The 22,917-nt window shown below is 35.7% G+C and overlaps 4 protein-coding genes across 6 annotated transcripts; 1 reads left to right on the top strand and 3 right to left on the bottom strand.

Annotated features, from left to right (window-relative positions):
* Nucleotides 1-4,038: 4,038 nt before the first annotated feature.
* On the bottom strand, nucleotides 4,039-8,461 carry LOC104227572 (uncharacterized). 3 transcript variants are annotated; one of them, XM_009779847.2, is made up of 7 exons: nucleotides 8,237-8,461; nucleotides 7,029-7,114; nucleotides 5,493-6,636; nucleotides 5,274-5,400; nucleotides 4,925-5,206; nucleotides 4,524-4,842; nucleotides 4,039-4,411 (listed from the first exon to the last, which is right to left on the bottom strand). In XM_009779847.2, exons 3-5 carry the CDS (start codon nucleotides 5,954-5,956, stop codon nucleotides 5,033-5,035), a joined length of 765 nt encoding a protein of 254 aa, XP_009778149.1. In that variant the 5' UTR covers nucleotides 5,957-6,636; nucleotides 7,029-7,114; nucleotides 8,237-8,461; the 3' UTR covers nucleotides 4,039-4,411; nucleotides 4,524-4,842; nucleotides 4,925-5,032. The 3 variants fall into 3 exon arrangements, with proteins under 3 accessions (XP_009778149.1, XP_009778151.1, XP_009778152.1); XM_009779849.2 differs by having other exon boundaries at nucleotides 5,493-6,214; XM_009779850.2 differs by lacking the exon at nucleotides 7,029-7,114.
* Nucleotides 8,462-10,079: 1,618 nt separating this feature from the next.
* LOC104227573 (pentatricopeptide repeat-containing protein At3g21470) lies at nucleotides 10,080-11,899 on the top strand. Its single transcript, XM_009779851.2, has one exon. The coding sequence runs from the start codon at nucleotides 10,175-10,177 to the stop codon at nucleotides 11,816-11,818; it is 1,644 nt and encodes a 547-aa protein (XP_009778153.1). The 5' UTR covers nucleotides 10,080-10,174; the 3' UTR covers nucleotides 11,819-11,899.
* A 34-nt stretch (nucleotides 11,900-11,933) lies between these two features.
* Nucleotides 11,934-13,863, bottom strand: LOC104227576 (psbP domain-containing protein 4, chloroplastic). Its single transcript, XM_009779852.2, has 5 exons — nucleotides 13,368-13,863; nucleotides 12,961-13,064; nucleotides 12,704-12,815; nucleotides 12,298-12,525; nucleotides 11,934-12,214 (listed from the first exon to the last, which is right to left on the bottom strand). Exons 1-5 carry the CDS (start codon nucleotides 13,693-13,695, stop codon nucleotides 12,150-12,152), a joined length of 837 nt encoding a protein of 278 aa, XP_009778154.1. The 5' UTR covers nucleotides 13,696-13,863; the 3' UTR covers nucleotides 11,934-12,149.
* Nucleotides 13,864-15,631: 1,768 nt separating this feature from the next.
* LOC104240516 (probable beta-1,4-xylosyltransferase IRX10) lies at nucleotides 15,632-22,558 on the bottom strand. The gene is made up of 8 exons (XM_070172103.1): nucleotides 22,002-22,558; nucleotides 20,000-20,146; nucleotides 19,732-19,796; nucleotides 19,112-19,181; nucleotides 17,954-18,172; nucleotides 16,310-16,453; nucleotides 16,087-16,222; nucleotides 15,632-16,001 (listed from the first exon to the last, which is right to left on the bottom strand). Exons 1-8 carry the CDS (start codon nucleotides 22,371-22,373, stop codon nucleotides 15,772-15,774), a joined length of 1,383 nt encoding a protein of 460 aa, XP_070028204.1. The 5' UTR covers nucleotides 22,374-22,558; the 3' UTR covers nucleotides 15,632-15,771.
* Nucleotides 22,559-22,917: the final 359 nt, after the last annotated feature.

Raw genomic sequence — 22,917 nt, 5'->3', positions numbered from 1 at the left:
AGTACATGTAATGGTTAATAATGCCAAGACTCATCTGCATAAACTGATATGGGTGATTCATCTACTTGTATACTTGTGCTAGTGTTCTACCACAATTAAAAGTAGAAATAAGGAATTACACATAAGAAACGATCACCATGAAATATACAGTGTAAATAAGATAGTAATGAAATGAACGTTATGACAAACACAACAAGATTAGCTACATAGAACTGAGCAAATAGAGCAACACAGAGGAAATTAATTATTAGTACGCAAAGGAAAACAACTATCAAAGACAAGTGCAAAGAAAAGGGGAAATAACAACAAAGCCCTTCCGAGGTACCGCCTCGTAGTCTCAAATTGTAAATGAATCAAAATTGCACGGCAAAAACCTCGTGCAAATAATAACAACCGCACGGTAGAAACCTCGTCCAACAATAACGACCATATGGTAGAAACCTCGTGCCACAATAACAACCGCATGGCAGAAATCCTGTGCCATAATAACAACATCACGACAGAACCCTCGTGCCATAATAACAACTGCACGGCAGAAACCTCGTGCCATAATAACAACCACACGGCAGGCATCTCGTGCCATAATAACAACCGCATGGCAGAAACCTTGTACCATAATAACAACCGCACGACAGAAACCTCGTGCCACAATAACAACCGCACGGTAGAAACCTCGCGCCACAATAACAACCACACGGCAGAAATCTCGTGCCACAATAACAACAGCACGATAGAAACCTCGTGCCACAATAATAACCACACGACAGAAACCTCATGCCATACAACACTGAATACAACAGCAACAACGATAATAACACAATAATACAACATGTAAATCGACTCAGGAACTCCGGAACACAAAGAGACGGAAGAACGAGCTCACAAGGAAAGACACAATAGGAAATAATGGTACAACATAATATTAACTCAGATACTGTGTGGCAATGATTCCACATAAGTACAATTCAACGATAAAAGGGATAATATAAATCAATGACTTCAATTAAGGGTAAGTCAATAATGATAAGGGATAACAAAACTTCAATTAGGGTTGAGCAATTACGGAATAGATTCAACAAACTCAATTAAGGATAAGTAGATCATGGGAAAGATAATAATAATTTCAATTAAGGATAAGCAATTATGGAAAGGATAGCATAGCATTAAAAGAAGCAACAACTTTAGTTAAGGCGCATAAGAGTTTAATCGGCAATAAGGGTAAGACATGGAGAAATTAATTCCAATTAAGACACGTAAGGGTGAATTTAGTAAATGGAGAATTTAACATAACAAAAAAAACTTCAAATCTAATGAACATAAGAACCTAAGAGCTCTAAACGGTCAAATTTTCACAAATAAGCCCGAGCACGTACTCGTCACCTCGCGTACACGAGCTTCACATGATACAATTAGCACTAAAGACTGAAATACTATGGAGTAGTTCCTCCACACATTATTAGGCATAATACTTATCTCAAAGAAGCTAGACCGTTACTCTAAATCGACCTTCTCGAGCAAAACAACCTCCGGACAGCTCAAATCTAACCAAAATAACTTCAATTCATAAATAAAACTCATAGAAAATAATTCTGGATAATAAAGCTTCAATCTTTAATTAAAACTAAAAAGTCAATCCCCCGGGCTCGCACCTCGGAACCGGCTAAAATTATAAAATTCGAACACCCATTCGATAACGAGTCCAACCATAAAAGAATTACTCAAGTCCAACCTCAAATCGCCTTTCAAATCTCCAAAATTTAGTCTAAAAAGTTTTTATAATTTTTCCTCAAATTTTCAACTCAAATCACTAATTAAATTATGAAAATAACAATGGATTCGTGTAATATAGCCAAAATCGAGTAAGAATCACTTACCCCAATGATTTTCTTGAAAAATTCATAAACAATCGCCACAAACCGAGCTTTGTAGGTCCAAAAATAAAAGATGAGATAAAAATCTCGTTTATATGGTACCACATCTGACCTCTAAAGTCCTAAATGCACATTGTTTGTGCGGTCTGCACTTTCCAGGTTCCGCGTCCGCAATCCAAATTGTGCAGCCTCACTTCAGCTGCAGCGGCGCTACCAGGCTTTAGTAAATTGACTATAACTTTCTATACAAATGTCCAAATGATTAATGATTTAATTTTCTACAAACTATACTCAAAGGGCTACAACTTTTATTTTCGAATTACCTTTAAATTTTTTGTAGATTAAAAGATATAAGCTTCCGAATTCAGACCATCGAATCTGCAGATTCCCTTTTCTGCGGCCGCAAGAGGATTTCTGCAGTCCATACATTTTCCGCTGCCTCCGCACTTCGGGAGTTTGCGGCTGCACATTAGCACTCCAAAAATGTGCCCTCCGCACTTCAACTGCTCCAGAACACCATCAAAGTGTCGAAATGCCCAAACTTGTTCAAAACTCACCTGAAACATACCCGAGGCCTCCGGGACCCCAACCAAACATAACAACAAGTCCTAAAATATAACGCGGAACTGCTCAAGGCCTCAAACCATATCAAACAATGTCGAAACTATGAATCACACTACAAATCGAACTCATGAATTTTAAAATCTTCCAACCTCCAAAACTCCTGCAGAAACATATCAAATTAACCCTAAATAACGTCAAATTTTGCATGCAAGTTCCAAATGACATAACGGTATTAATCCAACTCTCGAAATCGTATTTCAACCCCGATATTGCCAAAGTCAACTCTCGGTCAAATCTCTCAACTTTTCAAAATTTCAACTTTTTGATTTTTTTGCCGAAATGCTTCAAATTACTCTACGGACCTCCAAATCCAAATCCGTACACACGCCTAAGTCCAAAATCACCATACGAAGCTATTAAAACCATAAAAAAATTTGTTTTGGAGTAGTTTACACAAAATTCAAAACTCCGGTCTACTCTTACCGCCTAAGCTTCTAAAACAAGAATCATTCTTCCAAATTGATCCCGAATCATCCGAAAATTGAACTCGTCCATACAAGCAAGACGTACATAATACGAAGCTGCTCGAAAACTTATGCCCCCGAACGGGACGTTAATTCTCAAAACGATCGATCGGGTCGTTACACATACATATGATGAATGTCTCTTTCAAGGGGGAGTTATACCATTATGGTCATGGTCAAAAATTAGTATAGGCAAGATATTTTGCTTATATTACTTTTGCCCTGTAATAATCAAATTGCCATAATATTTTGGCATAATCAAAATAGGCACGTGATCAATGACTATTCATGCCATAATAATGAAATTATTCTCTTATTTCATCTCAAACCTCCTTCTAGAGGTGAGTGTGGTATATTCACTATCACTAGTACGTTCATATTTTTTAAGAATGAATATGTATTCATAAATCATATGTTGTCATATTCATATCACGAATGGACCATAATCATCTATATGTGCTTTACCAAATCTTATGTCAAATCGATGACAAACATTACTTTCACAGAGTGATAGATTATTTTGAGAATCCTTATTATTCACATTACCACAATAATGACGATTATAATTTCGTCTATTGTCACGTCCATATCCATTGTTACCTTCACGGTAATAATTTTATCTTCTTTCAGACTTATTATATATTGCTACCACATTCTCTTAAGGGAACTAGAATGAAACAAATTCAATGGGACGGTTTCCACTCCACTTCTTGTGCTTATAATCATACATAAATTTGACCAAGGCAAGACATAAAAATTTTACAAACTCTATTAGAGTTATAAACAAAACTTATTATCCTTACTTATATTTAAAATCAAATTATACAATTTTAAGAATTTAAAAAAGAAAAATAAGGTAAAATACTTACCTTAAATCCAGAATTTATTCCCGAGGAAAGTTCATGGAGCAATTGACAATCATTATAATTAATATTATATGTATAATTCCTGGTGACATTTGTGTTGAATTCAGTAGCAAATCGTGGCATTTTTAGGCAGAATCCTACTGTATTTTTAATTACCCACCTGCCAAATAAAACAGCCAACCAAATACCTAACAATTAACCAAAAACCTAATATAACAATCCAAAATTCAATATTTATCACAAGCGAACAATAATATTTATAACAATTCAATCAACTAATGAAACACCGAACTATCAAACAACATAAATTAAACATGTCTCTAACTTCAACTCTAAAACATTCAAATAGCCTATTCAGATTCAATCTCCTCCTCAGACTCAGATTCAGACTCCATTGCAGCTCTTTTCTTGCTTTTCTTTTTTAACAATTTTTAAATCAAAGCCTGAGTTTCTTGAAGTTCTTGCGACATTTGATCCACTTTTTGACGCATAGATTCCATGTCTTCTTGGGAAACTAATGCCCCAGTGAATAATGATGTTGGTGGACGACTGGAGGATGGTTGTACTCCAATCCCGTAGGTTCGACCTTTATTTTATTATTTTCACGAGAAATAAAGAAAAGAAAGTAAAAGAAGTAAGAAAACAAACAAGCAACTTTCAAATTAATACCAAAATAGATTATTATATAATATTTATACCTTTATTCACACCACCAGCCGCTTGTGTCCAAATTGCAGTCATATCCTCCGGGGTCGGCTAAGCTCCTTCAGGTTGAGTTTGTTGCCATGTATCAAGATCAATATGATACTTGTCCTGAAATAAAAATAATACACGTTATATAAATAAAATAAACCAAGAAGGAAAAAAAATATAGTGTTGGTGTTTGGATTATATAAATATCTCTAAAGCACGTGGTTCGATCCATCCTTCTCTTGTGCTATCCTTTTTCTTCTTCTTCTTCTTGTGTGTCTTTGCAAAGACCTCAACATAAGTCACATTTCCCCCACGTTCCTTTCCCTGAAAATTAAGAATTAATTAGGATATATATATGTTCAATTTGCATATTTGTAAAACTAAAAATATTTTATAATGAAATTACCATTCTCCAACGATGGGCATCAAAACTAATAGAACCTCCAGTATGCAATGCTCCACCCTTAGTAGAAGCTCTGTTTAACTTTGCTTGTTCACTCTTCTTCTTCTTCTACTAAGGGGTGTTCCACTTCGCCAAGAGCTGATTCCAGACATCTTCACGTATCCAATTAGGCTTTTTGCCACCTTTCCTAGCAACATGATGTGAATTTGTTATCAGTTTCTGTGCTTTCTTCTCGAAGTTATCATGCACCAGATTTTCAAGTGTTGGCTGCCATACGCACTTAACCTGCAAAATTGAATAAATAATATTAGACAAATGAAGATAAGTATTAATAAAATTTAATTTATCTTACCTTAAATTGTTGCCACATATTCATTCTGATCTGGTACAGTATCTGTCTCCAAGAATTCCATGGCTCGTCAAAAAATGGCTTCATAGATTCCATCACTATATGCGCGGCCTGAAAGGATGGCAAAAACCTGCATTTAATTTTAACATATAAAATGTCATTAAATTCATTATATGCAAAAAAAATTGAAAGTTTTTAAAAGGGAATTGAATAAAAACTCACCCGACGTCACGGGGAATGATAATCAGCTGATGAAGATGATTGTACTGTACAGTCCCTCCAATACAATATCTCACGGTACCAGCAACTGTAGACGTACTGGTAGATGGGGATGCAGCTGCGTGAGAGCCTCCAATATCCAAGTTAGATATACTTGGAGTGGATGATGCTGGAGATGATAATTGAGTGGGCGATGTATGAGGCACAAAAGATGAACCGCCATGCTGGCTACTATGATGGCTCGAGGATGCAATCGGTGGTGAGATGTCAATCTGACTAGCAAGACCACGCGGGGAAGAAGCTGGGAAATGAGGCGTGGGTATTAAATTAATGGTGGTCGAAGCTGAGCCACCATGAGAAGGCATGGAGTAATACTGAAGTGAGTTAGATGGGGGAGGGGCTTTGAAAAAGTCAGATGACTGTGAAGCTGACATGGAAGGACGAGGAGGCATAGGAAGAGGGCTCATTTTTGGTATAGGTGGAGGAAGCTGACTTGATCTAGGTAAAGTGTGTTTCTTCTTCTTAGATTTTCTTATTTTTTTACCGTGAGAATCAATTTGGGACAAATTAAAGTGGCCAAGGGGATTCAGTAAACGATCAGGATATACATGAAAAAAACAGAGGCCAAAGAGTAAAAAATATTGATGTCAAGTAAATAAGGAAGAGAACACCTGAACTTGTCCTAATATAAATGTAAAGTGCCAGCCCTCTTTTTCTCCATTTTCCTACTAATCCAACGTATATTTAGAAATCAGACCACCATATGTTACCCACATAAAAGTTCAACTCTCAACCAAGCAGGATAATGAGTAATATTTCCCTTAATTTATAAAAGAACCAGAAATCAGCTAGACCAATCTAAAGTCTAAAAGGATAAACTGACTTCAATTATTTATTGTAAGAAGCCATTTCTTTTAAATACCTGAAAGCTTTTTCAATCAACACATGAAAAATATCACCAAAAGCATCTATCCTTGCCGAATACAATCGAAATTCACATGAAGCGGCAACATATATATGAAACTAAAAGGAATTTGATTTTTTCAAAGAAGTGATTGAAAAATTCTTACAGAAGCTATGGACAAATTCTTCTGATAATTGACTTGATACGGATAACCTTTAAAAACAGTTTGAATGTTGTTCCTACCTACAGAAAAACAAGGAAAAATCTATAGTTGAAACCCAGAAGTCAAGCAAACAGCAGAACGCGCACTTAAAAGAAAAATCAGAAACAAAATAGAGGAAAAAAAACACGCACACACACATCTCATAAAAATTGCAAAAAAAGGAGCTAGAGCTCATTGTTACATAATAAGGGCTAATCACAAAGAAAAGGAACTACATGTGATACTTGGAGAAGAAAATTAATTTTTTATATTGATAAACAATACATGAAAATGAAGTCAAAGACGTTATTTAATAAGAAATAGCAATCAACTGCTATATGTTGTTCCATTGATTCCAAATGTGAAGTAATACCACAACTAACTAGAGAAAATAAATGTAGGGTATGTCATAAATAAGATATAAGAAACTTACCCTAATTCTATCATAAAGGTTCCATCCAAAGTTTGATGAAAACTTGCCCAAAGCAGTATGTATGTCCTATCTCGAGCCTCAGTATCCTAGACAAGAGGAGGGTAGTATATTCGTATAAAAAAAATAATACTATGTGTAGACTAATATTAAGTGCATTAGAAATAATCATTCTCTTCATCTTGTCGTATGTGGATGGAATACCTTCATAAATTAATTATGGGTGTTGCGCTGCAACTTACTTTAGCGTATTTTGCTATGAGTAGACTAATATTTGTATCATTAGGCCTAGTTACAAGAAATCTGGAAAACAAACTAAAAGTATGTATTAAGATTTATTCCAATTTAAAATAAAATAAAAAAACTAAGTGATTTAAGTAGAGAAAGAAGCAGATAATTAATAGATGTGAGTTGTGTTGTACTCTATTCCATTTTCTTCAATCTCTGTGTGCTTTTAATATGATGTTGTTCTAAGCAACTCTATTTCTGATATTTCTTTTCTTGTTTTTCGCTATCTATTATGTTGTAATAGTATCAATACTTCATATACACCTATCGAACTTTTACTTGAACGGAGAGCTTAATTATTTTCAAATATTTGGAGGATATAATATTGGTCCGCTAAGTTTGCTACACTTTGAAAGAATCTGCTCATATCTTCATCGTGCAGTTTTCCCTCATTTTTCGATTCTTATTCCAAGTTAAAGCAGAATTAATCTAAATATGTATCTACTTAGGAGAATTAATATCAACTTACACCTAATTCCTTTTTCTCAACTTTCATTCCAATCATAATACACCCAGTAAAAGTATAATATCAATCATACCTCTAAAGAAAGGTGAGACCCAGTTCTCTTAAATGGAAAAAATAGGCATGCCATGTTTATAAGATAATCCTGTATGTTTCATAATATACTTCTTGTACAAAGGATTCAGTATAAAGATCCCACCTTTGACACAAACTCTTTTTCTTTAAATTCTCTCGCCCCTCTCTCCAAATTCATATTCCTAGTTCCCTAATCTTCAATTAATAACCCACTGCAAGTAATAAGGAGTAATCCAATTACCCTCGATAATTTACAGTTAAAATATTAGGGTTAATTTCAAAAATAAGATATTGGGTATGTGGGAGAACAATCATCATATTCTTCATACGTACTAGACAATCCTAATCATCTCAACAAAGCCAAAATAAAGATAAGTTGTCTTACCATGAGATGGTAGCAGCAATGGCGAAATGGCGGCTGAGCAGCAACGATGAAAATCTTTACCTAGGGATGGATGGTGACGATCAACGGTGTGACAGAGAAGGCACGATGGTAGCAAAAAGTTACTTTGGGATGGTGGCCAACTATAACGAGAAGAGGGCAGCGGTGATGATAAACTTCATTTATATTTTTGAAATATTTTTCAAATTTTTTGAACTTAGTTATTGATTAGAAATAGAGGGAATAGGTGATTTTAGTGAAAAAAACTGGAGGGAAAGCTAAAATAATACTGGCAGCTTTCAAGAAATGTCTAGGTTTTTAAAAATAATCTGCGACTGATTCCGTCGCAAAACTAGTGACCGTTTCAGTTGCAATTTAAAAAAAATAATTTGACCAAAGTTTAAAAATATTTGTGATCGAAACGGTCGCCAATGGTCAAATAAAATTGTTTGACTTTTAGTTTCCGACTGAATCCATCACAATAATTTATTCCCAATTTTTGCGCGAGACGTTGCGACCAATGTTGTCGGAAAAATAGTCGAAAAAAATAAAAAAAAATATAACAAATATTATTTTTGAAAATTCCGACTGAATCAGTCGAAAGACTGATTGCTATCTTTTAGTAGTGAAGATTCAAGTCACAAGATGCAGCAAAAATGCAGAAGATGATTGCGAGGAAATAAAATAAAGAGGATGACACTAGCCCTAAGATTTTGTAACAGTAGTTATTATGATTATACTAGCCTTTTTTTGTTTCTTATTTATTCAAAATAAAAATCCTAGAAGACCTTAGTTTATCTCCTATGGTTAATTTAATTAGACTTGGTGTAAATATTTGATGCGGGTAAATTTTTACCACACCCGGAAAGTTCAACAATAATTCTATGTATATAATTCCATGTATATATTTGTACATATCAAAATATTGATAATTAGTAATAGGGGTGTCAATAAATATTTAAAAACCAACAGAACCGTATCACACCGAACCAATTTTTAGGTTCTTTTAATAAAATCGTAGGTTTTTATATAACTCTATAACCGTGCCGATAATTAGGATAGGTTTTTTATTTTATGAAAATAAATCGAAAAAAATTACCGAACCGTACCAAATAAATTTACATAAAAAAATATATTTATAAAGTTTAAAAATAATAAAGCATTAAATTTTTCCTTGGGCCTTGAAATTATAAAATGATTACAAGTCAACAAGTAATTAAGCTCAAAATCCTAATCTCCAAACCTATTATACTACTTTTATTGAAACTAAATTATTTCAAGCATATTCACTAGCAACACACAATGAATTCTAGCGATTATGAGTAGCAAACTACAATGTATTGAATATGTTTCCTTTCGTATGATTTAAATTTATATTTTCAAATATTTAATATTCAACTTTATTCTTGAGTCCCAACTTGCTTAATATCTTTCCACTCGAGTAATTTATATTTCCTTTGTCTTTGTTTAGTTTCTTTTGTGTTGTTGTAGAATAGTTGATAGATCTATACTCTGTCTATCTTTCATGTTCTCTTAATTCACACCCTTTAATAGAACTGTACCGATATCGAAGAAAAACTGACATGATTAGTATAATTTCTAAAAGTCTAATTTTTTATTATACATAATAAAATAGCCAAAAAATTAGTATGGTCCAAATTTTATAAAATAACTTGTCAAACCGAACCATTGGCATCCTTATTCAGTAACGACACCCTATACACAATACAAATTTTGATTGAATTTAAAAGTGCAACTCTAGCCTTCAAATCCGCCGAATAGGAATACATAGGACCAGAAATATAATAATCAGAAAATAGGATTAAAATCGAAAAGAACCGTCAGAAACTTTTGAGTCAGCTAATTGACATTTGCAAGAACGATTAAAGCAAGAAACTTTATCCTTGGCCACAAGGAACTCAGAATGATCTTCACTGTAAAATGAAAAACAACCATAAGAATTGCCAAATTCAAAGTTCTCGATTGTGTTCACTGAATAATATCACAAACCCATTAATAAATTGGGCTTATAACATAAAGAAATGCGTATATCAAGGAAAATTCAAAGAAGCCTTTTTAATATACAGCCATAATCGTGTTAATGGAAGTTTAATGGTGGGTGCTGTTCCTTTGGTGCTAAAGGCATGTGCTGCACTTTCAATGCTTAGCCTCGGCAAAGCTTTACATGCTGAATCTGTGAAATCAGGATTTGATTGTAATGTTATGGTGGGGACTGCATTGTTGGATATGTATGGGAAATGTGGTGAAATTTGGAGTGCCCGGAAGGTGTTTGATTATATGCCTGAAAGAAATGTGATAACATGGAATGCTATGATAGGAGGACATATGAAGGGTGGTGATACAAAGACTGCAATTTTGTTGTTTGAGAATATGTATGAGAAGACAATTGTGACTTGGAATGAAATGATTGACGGGTATGCTAGAAATGGAGATATGGTGATGGCTAGGAGGTTTTTTAACCGGGTGCCGGATGAGTTTAGGAATGTAGTCACATGGAGTGTTATGGTTGATGGGTATGCTAGTAATGGAGATATGGATGCTGCAAGGGAACTGTTTGAGATAATGCCAAGAAGAAATTTCTATGTCTGGTCATCAATGGTTTCTGGGTATTTTAAGAAGGGTGATGTTAAGAGTGCCAAGGCCATATTTGATAGGATAACTATGAAGAACTTGGTGAATTGGAATTCATTGATATGTGGTTATACACAGAATGGATACTGTGAAGAAGCCTTAGAAGCATTTTCTAAAATGCAAGATGAGGGGTTTGAACCGGATGAGGTTACTGTAGTTAGTGTTTTATCGGCTTGTGCACAGTTGGCTTTGCTGGATGTTGGCAAGGAAATACATGAAATGATAATCCGGAAAGGGATTGAATTGAATCAATTTGTTCTTAATGGGTTGGTTGATATGTATGCGAAATGTGGGGATTTAAGTAATGCCAGATTGATTTTTGAAGGAATGTCAGTTAAAAATGCTGCTGCTTGGAACTCACTAATATCTGCTTATGCCACTCATGGCCACTGTGTGGAGGCAATTAATTTCTTCGAGAGAATGAAGAGCTCAGGAGTGAAACCTAATGATATAACATTTCTTTCAGTGCTATCGGCTTGTGCCCATGGTGGATTCGTGGAGGAAGGTTTAGAGATTGTCTCCGGGATGGAGAAATATGGGTTGAAGGCAAGTATCAAGCATTATGGTTGTCTTGTTGACCTTTTGGGAAGGGCCGGAAGATTAAAGGAGGCTTGTGATTTGATGAAAGGGATGCCTGTCACACCAAATGACACAGTTTTAGGGGCTCTGCTTGGAGCATGCCGGGTTCACTCGGACACAGATGTGGTAGAACACGTGTTGAACGAGGTCAAAAAATTGAGCTGCAGTTGCAATTCCAGTGTTGATGCACATTATGTGATTCTTTCTAATATATATGCTGCCTCTGAAAGATGGGAGAAGGCTGAAAGGATGAGGTTTGCCTTGTCAAATAAAGGGTCTCAAAAGACACCTGGGTGTAGTGTGGTCATGCTTGATGTACCGGAGACTAGTTTTATGCAAGTATTGCCAGAATAATTAACTTCTAAAACATGATACTAACTCTTGCCGTTGGACGATGTTGAGGTGACTGCAGTGGCAATCAAACAGAGCTATCAATGCCTCATGTAGAAATTAATCCAAAAGAGGTGCCTTCTGAAACTTGCAACATGTAGAAGTTTACTATAATCATTGCTAGCAAAAAATTGTTACAAAACTCAATCTCGAGGAGATGCTCCTCTAATATATTGAACTGTATATAATGCTAGAAGTAAAGTGGCTGGTTCTAAATATTTATGATTGTAGCCACCAACTCTTCGTGTATTCCACTTTTGCTAAGGTACTATCACACATGGAGTCGATGTGCCAATCAGACAACCCTGAAAGACTCAGCAATCTTTCTCAAATCTTTGTAATACTTTTTCCATTGAAGACCTGTGAAATCACAGCGAGTTTTAGGATTTTACTACTATATAGCAGATATTCCGAAGATAGAAAGCGTGGATTTGAATTTTTACCATTTCCAGTGACATTGAACAAGTATAGGCGATTTCCGGCGGCTGTTGCTGTGATCAATACGTGGGGTGGCTCTAATTCGAACTGGTAATATTTTCTTCCTGAATGCTCTGCTACTTCAGCTCTTAAGACTTTACCTTCCACACTCTCTCCAATGACTTCAGGCCCAAAAGCGCTGATCACTTTATCTGGAGGTCCAATTTGTTCTATGGTGGCTTCTTCACCAATTTCTGGGTCATATTTGGAGTTAGAATACCACCAAGATTGAATCCGTCAGATACAAATTGAGTTGATATATTTATTTGCCAGTGTGTTTTTTACACTTTCATCCCTATGTCCACCTAATCTCTTTTAGTTCTCTTAGTTTCAGTACTAGAATAGAAGGAAGAAAAAACATGAGATGCTCACCATCTGAAAATCTTTTAACAGGAGCCACAACTACAGAGATACGCCCTTCTTTGGGGTTCGCAAACCTCAAATCAATCTCTGTACCACCTAGATCAGCAATTGACACAGGGACCTGTTCAATAGGTGAAAACTTCAAAAGTGAACCTGACTAAGGTATGTCCAATTGTGCAAAGTAAATTGACATCAAGCTGAAAGGTAATTTCTCTGACATTGTTGAATATTAAAATACATACAGTTGTGAATAACTGGATTCTTACCTCTTCCCAATTATCAGGCACTGAAAAAGCATAAGGAATGATAGGACTCCATCCAACACCATGTCCACCTGACTTGTCATCCGGTCTTCTGTATGTCCTCCAACCTGCCTGAGCAATTTTGTTCTTGTTAAGATGAACATTTACTTGGAAAAAGAAAAAGCACAGACGAAAAAGAAGCGAAGAATTTCAGTTATATACACGTTGGCTCTGTGTTCTTTCATTATCTGAATGTAGTCTATGTCTGCAATTTTCCAGCCTAGACACAATCTTTTGTTGCTATTTTGAGGTTGTTAATAATTCTATTTGATTTGGTAAGAGTCTACTAGTTGTCCAAGTTTTCCAACATCACTCATGAATATGCCAATAAGCTTACTGCAGCTTATGAAGTGTGGGATTATGAAACTAACCTTCTTCATCTGGTTCAGAAAGTCCAGGAACTCTCCCTGCTAGGAGGCCTTGTTTCACCACAGCATATCCCTCTCCAGGTAAACCAAGCAGGACTGATGAAATCAGAGAGACTCCAGATACAATAGTTGACCTCCTATTCAATGAGCCTGCAGATTTTTCACAATCCTGGTTCACATGCACATCTTCTTTAGAACAAGCAGCAGCCTTAATTCTTGAACACCCTTTTTCTGTGACAGCATGAGGAACTACTTGGCGAGACGAAATCACCTGTCTGCTCAGATTGTTTTTCCAAGAAAGGCAACTGCTGCTGTATACAAATGTGCCCATTTCCTCTCAACCAAGAAAGTAGGAGAGAGAAATGAGGTTTCTGAAATGTTTTCTATGCAATCTTGAGGAGATTCAATACGGGAAATTTCAAAAAGTGGTTTGCAGATTTAAGCCTTTCTGAATCTGCCGTTGGATTGTTCTCTAAACTTCTGGTATCAGTTCTTCCCTGCTCAAGTTAAAAAGAGCTTTCCGATTGGGTTGGCACTTGACACCTAGCAAAAGCTGAGGCCCACAGGCCCTAAAATGTCTTGAGATTTTTGTGGTTGTGGTGCGACTGATTTGAAGATTAGTTTTTGCTTCATCAAATAAAGTTTTTGAAAAGTTCTGGTTTTACATTTTACGACTTGTCACTTGATGCTCACCAAATTAAATAAAAATAAAGACTATATTGTGTGGTTATTCCGTTAAGAAATTCATGTAAATGAACAAGAACTTCCCAGATCGCGTGTACTTTTGCAAGTTCAACAAAATTTTGGTTCAATTTGGTGAGTTTTTTTTGCAAGGAATTGAAAAAAAACACATGTAAAATTAATAATATACCCCACACTCGATATTTGGACCAAATTACAATAAGTTACTATAGTTTAGTGATAAACTAAGATGAGAGTATATATCAATTTATGTGAAGAGGCTGTTTTTATCGCTCGAAACTGTGATCTCATGGTAAAGTTGTTGTCATGTGACCAGGAGATCACGGGTTCGAGCCATGGAAACAACCTTTTGCAGAAATGCAGGGTAAGGCTATTTACGATAGACCTTTGTGGTTCGGCCCTTTCCCGGACCCCGAGCTTAGTGCATCGGACTGCCCTTTTTTGTGATATGAGTATAATGTTATGCATTTGGTAGATTGAAACTGATATAGGGATTAAATATTTCTTATCTTACCAAGAAAGAAAGCTGCTTTGCTTCAATCTCTGCCATCATACTGGCCCGAGAAAATGAGGGAGAACAAACCACAAATCTTTTCTTCTCTGTTCACTTTGCCCTTCGCTAATACTTTAGTCAGATATGCCTTTACTCTCACATAGTTGGTCCATATATGCCCTTTTCGAAACGGAATTCACCCAAATTAATCATCTCTTTTTCTTTTTCTTTTTTCTTTCTCCCATGTCCGATCTCCTCCATTGCTGATGCCTTCTCCATTTCTGTCACTAATTTCACGTGATTTTATTCCTAAAATCCAAACCTACACCACCAAAAGCTTCCTAGCGAGAAAGCTCTAGTTCTTCTGAAAAGGAGATGAAGATTGTCGGAGAAATTTTTTCGGTGGTGTTAATTTGGTGAAGGTAGAATATGGTTATTCAAATTTTGAAGATGTTTTCTGTGGAGCTTCATATCTGAAAGGAACAAGACCTTCAAAATATGAATAACCATATCCTACCTTCACAAAATTAACACCATCGAAAATATTTCTCCAACAATTTTCATCTCCTTCAGGTCAGAAGAACCTATGGGGTTTGTGATAGTAAAACTAGCAGTAATACATGAGTTTTGTCAAGTGAAATTGGTGATGAAAATGGAGAAGGCATCAACAATGAAGGAAATTGGATATGGAAGAAAGAAAAAGGAAAAAAAAAAGAGAAGAAAGAAAAGAGGAAGGTAAATAAAAAAAAAAGTACTAATAAAAAGAAAATAGTGTTTGTAATACACTTCAATTAACGAAAGAGCTAATTAGTTTGGGTGGATTCCGTGACAGTAAGGGCATACATGGACCAACTATGTGACGGTAAGGGCATATATAGGCTAAAATATTAACGAAGGGCAAATGTGCTCAATTTCATATAGTACAAGGGTATATTTGGACCTTTCCCATTCCGAGAACGCAAACTAAAACCACTAAGCGGTGCATCCCAACTTCAAAAAAGCCTAAGGAATCACAATTCTTGTGACAACCTAATAAACGTTACAACTTTTTCAAGGACAAAACACGAAGAAAGAAAATGTAAATAATTAGTGAGATTTTCTCTATAGCTCTGGAGAGAGAAAAATTGGACTGTGGTCATTTATAGCTCTGGAAAAAATTACAATGTAACTATAACAAACGCACAATTGATCTACAAGTCGTGTAAAGCATATTCAAGGCAGAGGCATAGGTGGTTTCCACTTGCTGAATTCCACCAAATCTCTGTTGACTATAGTTCTATTATGGAGCCAGAAAGTCTCGGATGACTGATGGAATTGCCTTACTTTTCTCTGCAGTTCCCACATAATTGCATTAAACGCAGAGCAGGAGTCAGACTCGGGAGTATAAGCGAATAAGCATCTGATCTTTCGACCCCTAGCTATCATCTCATCTATGTCTTTATCTGAGAATGAAAGAAAGTTATGTCATGATTCTATTGGCTACAAGCTTTAATGCAAGATGCCAGAACAAGAAAGCAGCGTGCTGACCCGGTATTGATTCTAGGTAGTCCAGAAGTTCGGTTCCTATATGTGTGGATGGCCATTTGATTGATATCTGGGTGTAGTCAATCACGTTCTGAAATGGTAATTCTGCTTGATCTGATAGGATTACTGGAACGCATTCCTGTTTAATTGAAAACATAGCATAAAATAGCTTGGAAAATGCAATTTGACGAATTTTAGTAATTCACACAAGATATGAAAGACTAACCACAAAGAAGGATTCATAAAAGCGAAGCGTCCATGATGATTCACCACGTGGAGCCAGGCAGAACTTGGCATTGCGGAGATGTTCAAAATATTCCCTCCTTCCTAGCTTGTCAGGACCACTGAATTTCAATTCTGGACATTCCAACTGTTGATAGAATCAAAAAGACCATCTTTTGGACAAACAAGACAATTATATGGGACTCAACTGGAAGCAAACATAATTAGTCATGTTTTATAAAGATCTGTCGGTTGAACTGGAATCAAACATAATTAGTCATATTGAAGAGCTATGGATTCTCATGCATGCAGATAAACTGAAAAACACCTGTACCTGCTAAAGAATCGGACAGAATAATGTTTGACAGCTTCGCTACTATGTGTTATCATATGAGGTCAAATGTCGATTTCAAAAGCCTACCAATAGGGGTGTTCATGGTTCGGTTTGGATCGGTTTTCCCTAAAAAGAAACCAAACCAAGTAAGTCGGTTTTTCAAATATTAGAACCAAACCAAACCGATTAAGTCGGTTTTTTCTCGATTCGGTTTATGTCGGGTTTTGTCGGTGTTTCGGTTTTTTTGGTTATTTGTGAGTTTTTTCTTAAATATAAGACATACACTACTAAACACATATTCCGGAAACCACATTTTCAACGTAACACTATCAAATCAATTGCCCTTTGAGAATTCTATTATTTACCAAAATATATTGATGATAATTGAATCAAATAGTGATGAATAATTTAAGGACTCAATCAAAAATATATTATTTTTAACACGAAATAGATTCTTACACTTAACAAAAGAAAACTACCAATCAAACTAGAATGTAAAGGTAAAGAACTATACTAAAAGTGCAAACTATTAAAATTTACCATTAAATATTTGAAACTTTGTATAAAAATATACATATATATAGGTGTAATAATAAATTTGAAATAGCTACTCCTATAGTCGGTTTGGTTCGGGTTTTTTCGTTTTTTTCTGATTAAAACCAAAACCAAACCAAATTTGATCGGTTTTTAAAATTCAAAACCAAAACCAAACCAAACCAAAAAGTATCGGTTTTTTTGGTCGGTTTGGTTTGATTTTCGGTTTGGTTCGGTTTTTCGGGTTTTTATGAACACCGACGCGTATTTGAGAAAATTAAGAGGGTTGTTCAGGATTTCTGTGAGCTGTTATATCTTTTGAGAGGTAGGGGAATTTTTTCCTGGAGAAAGTAACTTCTGAGACAGATATTCACCATAGATATAATGCTATAATACCATATCGACCGAAGATACACTGCTAAGATGTTTTTGGGCTGGGACCAATTGATGGAGATGTTAGAGATTAGAAGAACTTAACAGGACATTACAAGGGGAGTAAAATGGTGAGTTTTTGTATACTAGACTTTAAGTCAAACAATTGTGCAACAACTGCTTCCGAAGAGAAACAACCATAGGTATGAACTGAATTATCAAATTTAGGTATGTTTTAAAATTGATAGTCCACACATGGATTACTGTATCATACACTCTCAAAAATATCTGGATATTCTTAACCAATAGAGCAAACCCTTTTTGCCAGTGAAGTCATTATTCTAGACCAAGCTGTGAAGCTACATGCATCAAAGACGTAAAATCAATGGAGACAAGGAGAAAGCATACCTTGTCCGGGAATTGCTTCGCGAGCTCTATCAGCTGAAGGCGACCCACCTTTCCTTGTGCTCGACCTAAATAGTTAGCTAAATGTTTCCTCTTCGACAAAGGCAAAGGCTCAACTAGCCTAGCGCCATGAGTAGTCATCCCATCATCAATATTTCCAGGGATTATAATATCTTTCCATGTATTGAAGGCACTAGTGTCTCTTTTATCCGTGCGATCCCCCTGCATTAGATGCAATGATATGTGAATTAACTTATTGAAGATAACAGGCATTACTAGGTACAAGCATGTTGAGAAAACAAACATAAAGAGGAGGTGCAATGAGAACACTTTGATCGATATGATGAGTGTCATTGCTGCAAATATCGAGAGGATTGCAGATGCGTGGACAAAAAGAATTTCCGGGATTCGATGATGATTTTGCAATCGATGCATGTGAGCTTCTTTCTCTCTACGAGAGGAGAGCAAAGATGTTCCTCAAATTCGATAAAGACAGAGTTAGTTTGCCTTGATTAAGCTTCATTTGATGAAATAAGATTGAACCAAATGTGATGTCTGTTATGCTGTTATGAATGTACTTGAGACAAAAATTTCTGAAATTTCTTGTGGACTAATCCTTTTAAAGCCAAGTACTGGTGTAGCATTACTCAAGTATGTTTTAACAGCTCTTGGGAATTGGTGGTCTCTAGAAAAAAATTTAGACAGTCAATCCAATTAAATTCTTTTTTTTGTTTTTGATTTAATTCTCTTTAATGTGGTCGATAAAATTATTCTTCAATTTACATCTGTTTCCAATATCTCTCTCCACTTTTTTTTGTTTTCTTTTAACCGATTCAGGCATCGCTCGGGTAAGTATACTAGTTACAATTAAAAGGAACTTGCTAATTGACCCATGTCCCTGGACAGAGGTTATATTTTCTTTTTTTTTTAGACGCGCTCTATGCATGATACAGTGAATTGTTCAAGGGAAAAATAATCCATCGTCAAAGGAGAAATTGTCACAATAAACTGACCGAGGAAACAACACAGTCAGGGTGAGCGAGTTGCGGTTCCATAAGAGAGACAGATATAAAAATAGATAAACGCATAGCAGCAACCCTTGAAACATTTTCTATGATTGATGGGGTAAGGATTGTAGACTGAAATTTTCGAAGACCCTACCTCAGGGGTAAGAATTATAGACCGATTCAAGTATGTCGCCCATGATTTAAATAAATGTGCTCCAGCCCCACTGCAGTTCAGCAAAAGTAACATGCATAAGAAACAAGTCATAATGAAGAATAATGAACCGTCTAAAGCTGTTATTCTTTCAATTAAAATGCAACTAAGAGAATTTAACTGCATGCCTACTTGCATCAGCATTTTAGCACAAGTAACAGTCGGTGATTAATATTTTAAATGACCACAACATTGAAGTTGTGGCTTCGTATCTACATCTCAGTTCCTGCAGTCACTTGGCTAGGTTCCTGCCTTATTCACATTGCAGCTTTGACAAATGAAATACAACTATCACTAGGCCATATTTTTACTAGATTGCAAAATGCAACTTTGAAGTTGTGACTTCAAAACTACATCCAAGCTAATGCAGAACTCAGCTATGCCTGTCTATTCATATACCAGTTTAACAAATGAAATACAACTACCACTGGGTCATCTATTTTCTGTGAAGCAAGTATCTTATAATTGGATTCCTATTCATTCCCTTTATCTATGTGTTTAAAGATCTTCATTTTTTATAAGGCAAATAATGTGTTTAAATATCTCACTATGACTAATAATACCTTGGGAAGACAAATATGTGGTTGCGGCCACCAGATAACCTGAAATATGGCATTTGACTTAACACCTGCAAGGCAAGGTGTCAAGAAAGAAAATCATACACGAAGGAAAACCTAAATGAAAGGAAATGGATAATGTGACATTGCAGTTGAAGAGAGAAATCAAAGCAAAAAATCTTAATCATTGAACTATAGCAATAAATAAAACTTCGAAAGCTATTTGACACTTGACAGTATAATTGTAATGTTAAGGACCCTGATTCTTTAGTACCTTCACATAAGTCTGATTAATCTCTTTGTCATTCAGGCCGCCCATCACTCTAACACATTTAGGATAAGCAGGCACAAAGAAAAGATCTGCCTCTTCTTTTTTTCTAGTCCGCAACCTTGATTGCAAAAGCATCCTGTGTATCTTAACCTACGGGCAAATCAGCAAGATAGAGAAACATTAGAGACTAATTACAAGCAGCCTAATAACGAAAGATTTTCATGTAATTGTTGGGGAGGTAACAATCTAATTCTTGCAGGTTTTTCCTTATGCTGCCCTCAAAAAAAAGGAGCCAAGATAAAGATACTCAGATTTTGTCCATACTTAGAAGAAAAAATGGAGAGTGAATTCTCCCCCAAACCTTGCCGAGATGAAGAAATTTATTAACACAAAGAGTCGTGTTTGTAACCGGAACTTCGGAAGCTAAGGAAATAAAAAAGGAGAAATAAAAGGGAAAAAAAATATCGGAACCTCTTTATTTATTCTGAAATAAAGATAGAGGACTTTTTCTAATAAGTAAACAGCAAATTATTAATGAAAACCATCACTAAGAAAGTGCTGGTTCGGAAATTACAGCAGAGGATTTATAGTCGCATATACTGCAATGAGCTAAGGAAATGAAGAATGGCTTCAACATCATTCACTATGCCATCTTGCAAAAGATGTGTAGCAGAAGTATAGAACTATGCTTAAGGCTAATTACAATTCTAAATTTTCCCTACAAAATTCAATGGTTTCTTTTTCTTTTTCTTTGATGAATTAAGTAGAAATTTCAAAAACTCAATGGTTTCTTTCCCTCCAAAGAGTCCACCAAATAGCTGCTGGGATGGAATACCAAATACTGATAGTTGCCTTGCTAGATCTTTTTTCTGTGACAACTCTTCAGAAAGTCGAGGCTTGTTTTAGGCATGGAGCATTTAATGTTCAGGATACTGAAGAAGAATAACCACATTTGGTGTGTGAAGTGGCAGTGCAGGAAGAGATGGTTGACTTCCTCTATTTGACCTTCACAAAGTGGACATCTTATGCACTCTGGTAAGCGTCTCCTTTGAAGATTGTATTGGGTTGGGCAAGCCTCCTTCGCAACTAACTAGACAAAACACTTAACCTTATAAGGAGCTTTATTTTTCCAGATTTTTCTCCATGGCCATAGTAGATTGGGAGTAGAAAGGTTGGACAGGATCTCGAGTAACTTTGCAAGTAATTCTCAAACGAAGATAGAGAATTACAAGGAAGGATTTCAAGTAATTTCTCAAGTTACAGAGGGACAAATGTGCTTCTCCTTAGTATTTCCTCAGACGTCACTTAACCAAAATAACGCATATGTTCCCTGAAGATCCTTTTCTGGTTTCTCCTTTATCAATCTCCCTTCCTTTGCACCAAATACTTCAAATTCAAAAAGAAAGATAGTTACAAAGTACACAACCCAGCTCACCACCTCAGTACAACATTGACTTTTAGATATTAATCCCTCAATGTCAGATATGGAAAAGGTAACATTTAAGAATAAATAGGATTTCAATTGTTTCAATAATGTAATAATTGAACTTAGATATGAGGGCAAAATGTAACTTCTATATTCTCTTATGTACAATTCACCCCTTAGGCAAAATCCACCCCAATCATTCTCTTGCATTAAGATCAGTGATCTGATTTAGACTGAAAGTTATTTCAAGTTACCTAATTTTGTTACTAGCTTTTGATAAACACATTTACACGCATGTTACAGTTAATTTAAACTCATGCCTTAAATTAACTATTCTAAAGCAACTTCAAACCGAGATAGGGAATACATAATTAAAACAAAGAAAGTAAAATGTTCAGTTAATCATCATTTTCTCACTGTTATGTGGGTGTTACCGAGCTCAAATGTTAGAAGTTGCATAATCAATAGGCCAAATAAAAATGAAGCTAATTATTTGTAATACAAACAAAAAACTACAATTTTCCTTTTAACTTCAAAAAATTTCCCAATAACAACACAGGGGAAGATGGGAGAAACAACCTGAGTACCCCATTGGCCTTTAAGGCAAGAATCAGGAGAAATCTTCTCATCACGGCCATACAACAAGTGCTTCAACCCATCAATCTCGTTCTCATCATACACGTAAATCTTCAAGGAAAGGTGGGTCCTATATCCACGTTGCGGCCAGAAGATGGACCCACTTGATGAATCCGAGAACCCTACGACGTCGTTTTTGGATCTGTATGGAGTAGTAGGGATTGAGAAGGAGGAGGGATTGAAGGACTGATCAAAGATTCTGGTGAGGAAGAAGGTGGTGACGACGAGAGCTAGAGCTCCGATCTGGTGTGTGCGAGTGCAGGGAGTTACGGTGTTGGTGTTGAGCCTGCTCTTGCTGTTGTGTATGCTCCCCATTGCTGTTGTTACTGAGCGGAGCAGTGAGTGTGAGCAGAAAGGCGAGGAAGAATTTGGAGACGAAAGTCGCGAACGTCGTCGTTTGGCAGGTTAATATACATACAGCTTTCGTTTTGGTTTGGCTTTGTTTTTTGGAACAAATTTATGGACATTTCAAGTAAACCAAACATTTACATGTACTTCCTCCGTCTCATACTAAACGTCCTGGTTACCAAGAGATAAAAATAATTATACCTTATACTTCACAAAATAATTATTAATAAACACCTCAGATTGAGCGTGTTATGCAATTGCATGACGTGGATAACCTATCATATGCTTAGCTTGTTGATGTTTGACACATGTAATTTGTGGGTCCCAACCTTTTCAATTTATAAAATTCCTTCTCTTTTTTCTTTCTCTTTCTTCTTCGTAGGTTAAGACCAGTTCCACCATCACTAAAACCATTCCACCTGACTAATCACTAAAAAAAGTTCCTCATGTGCCATATTTCTTCTTCAAAATGTCAACTTTATTTTCTTTTCATTATTTTTCTTAAAATCAT

Source organism: Nicotiana sylvestris, chromosome 4, assembly GCF_000393655.2.
Source record: "Nicotiana sylvestris chromosome 4, ASM39365v2, whole genome shotgun sequence".
Lineage (NCBI taxonomy): Eukaryota > Viridiplantae > Streptophyta > Magnoliopsida > Solanales > Solanaceae > Nicotiana > Nicotiana sylvestris.
The sequence above is the reverse complement of the archived record's forward strand: the minus strand, read 5'-3'. Positions and strand labels throughout refer to the sequence as shown.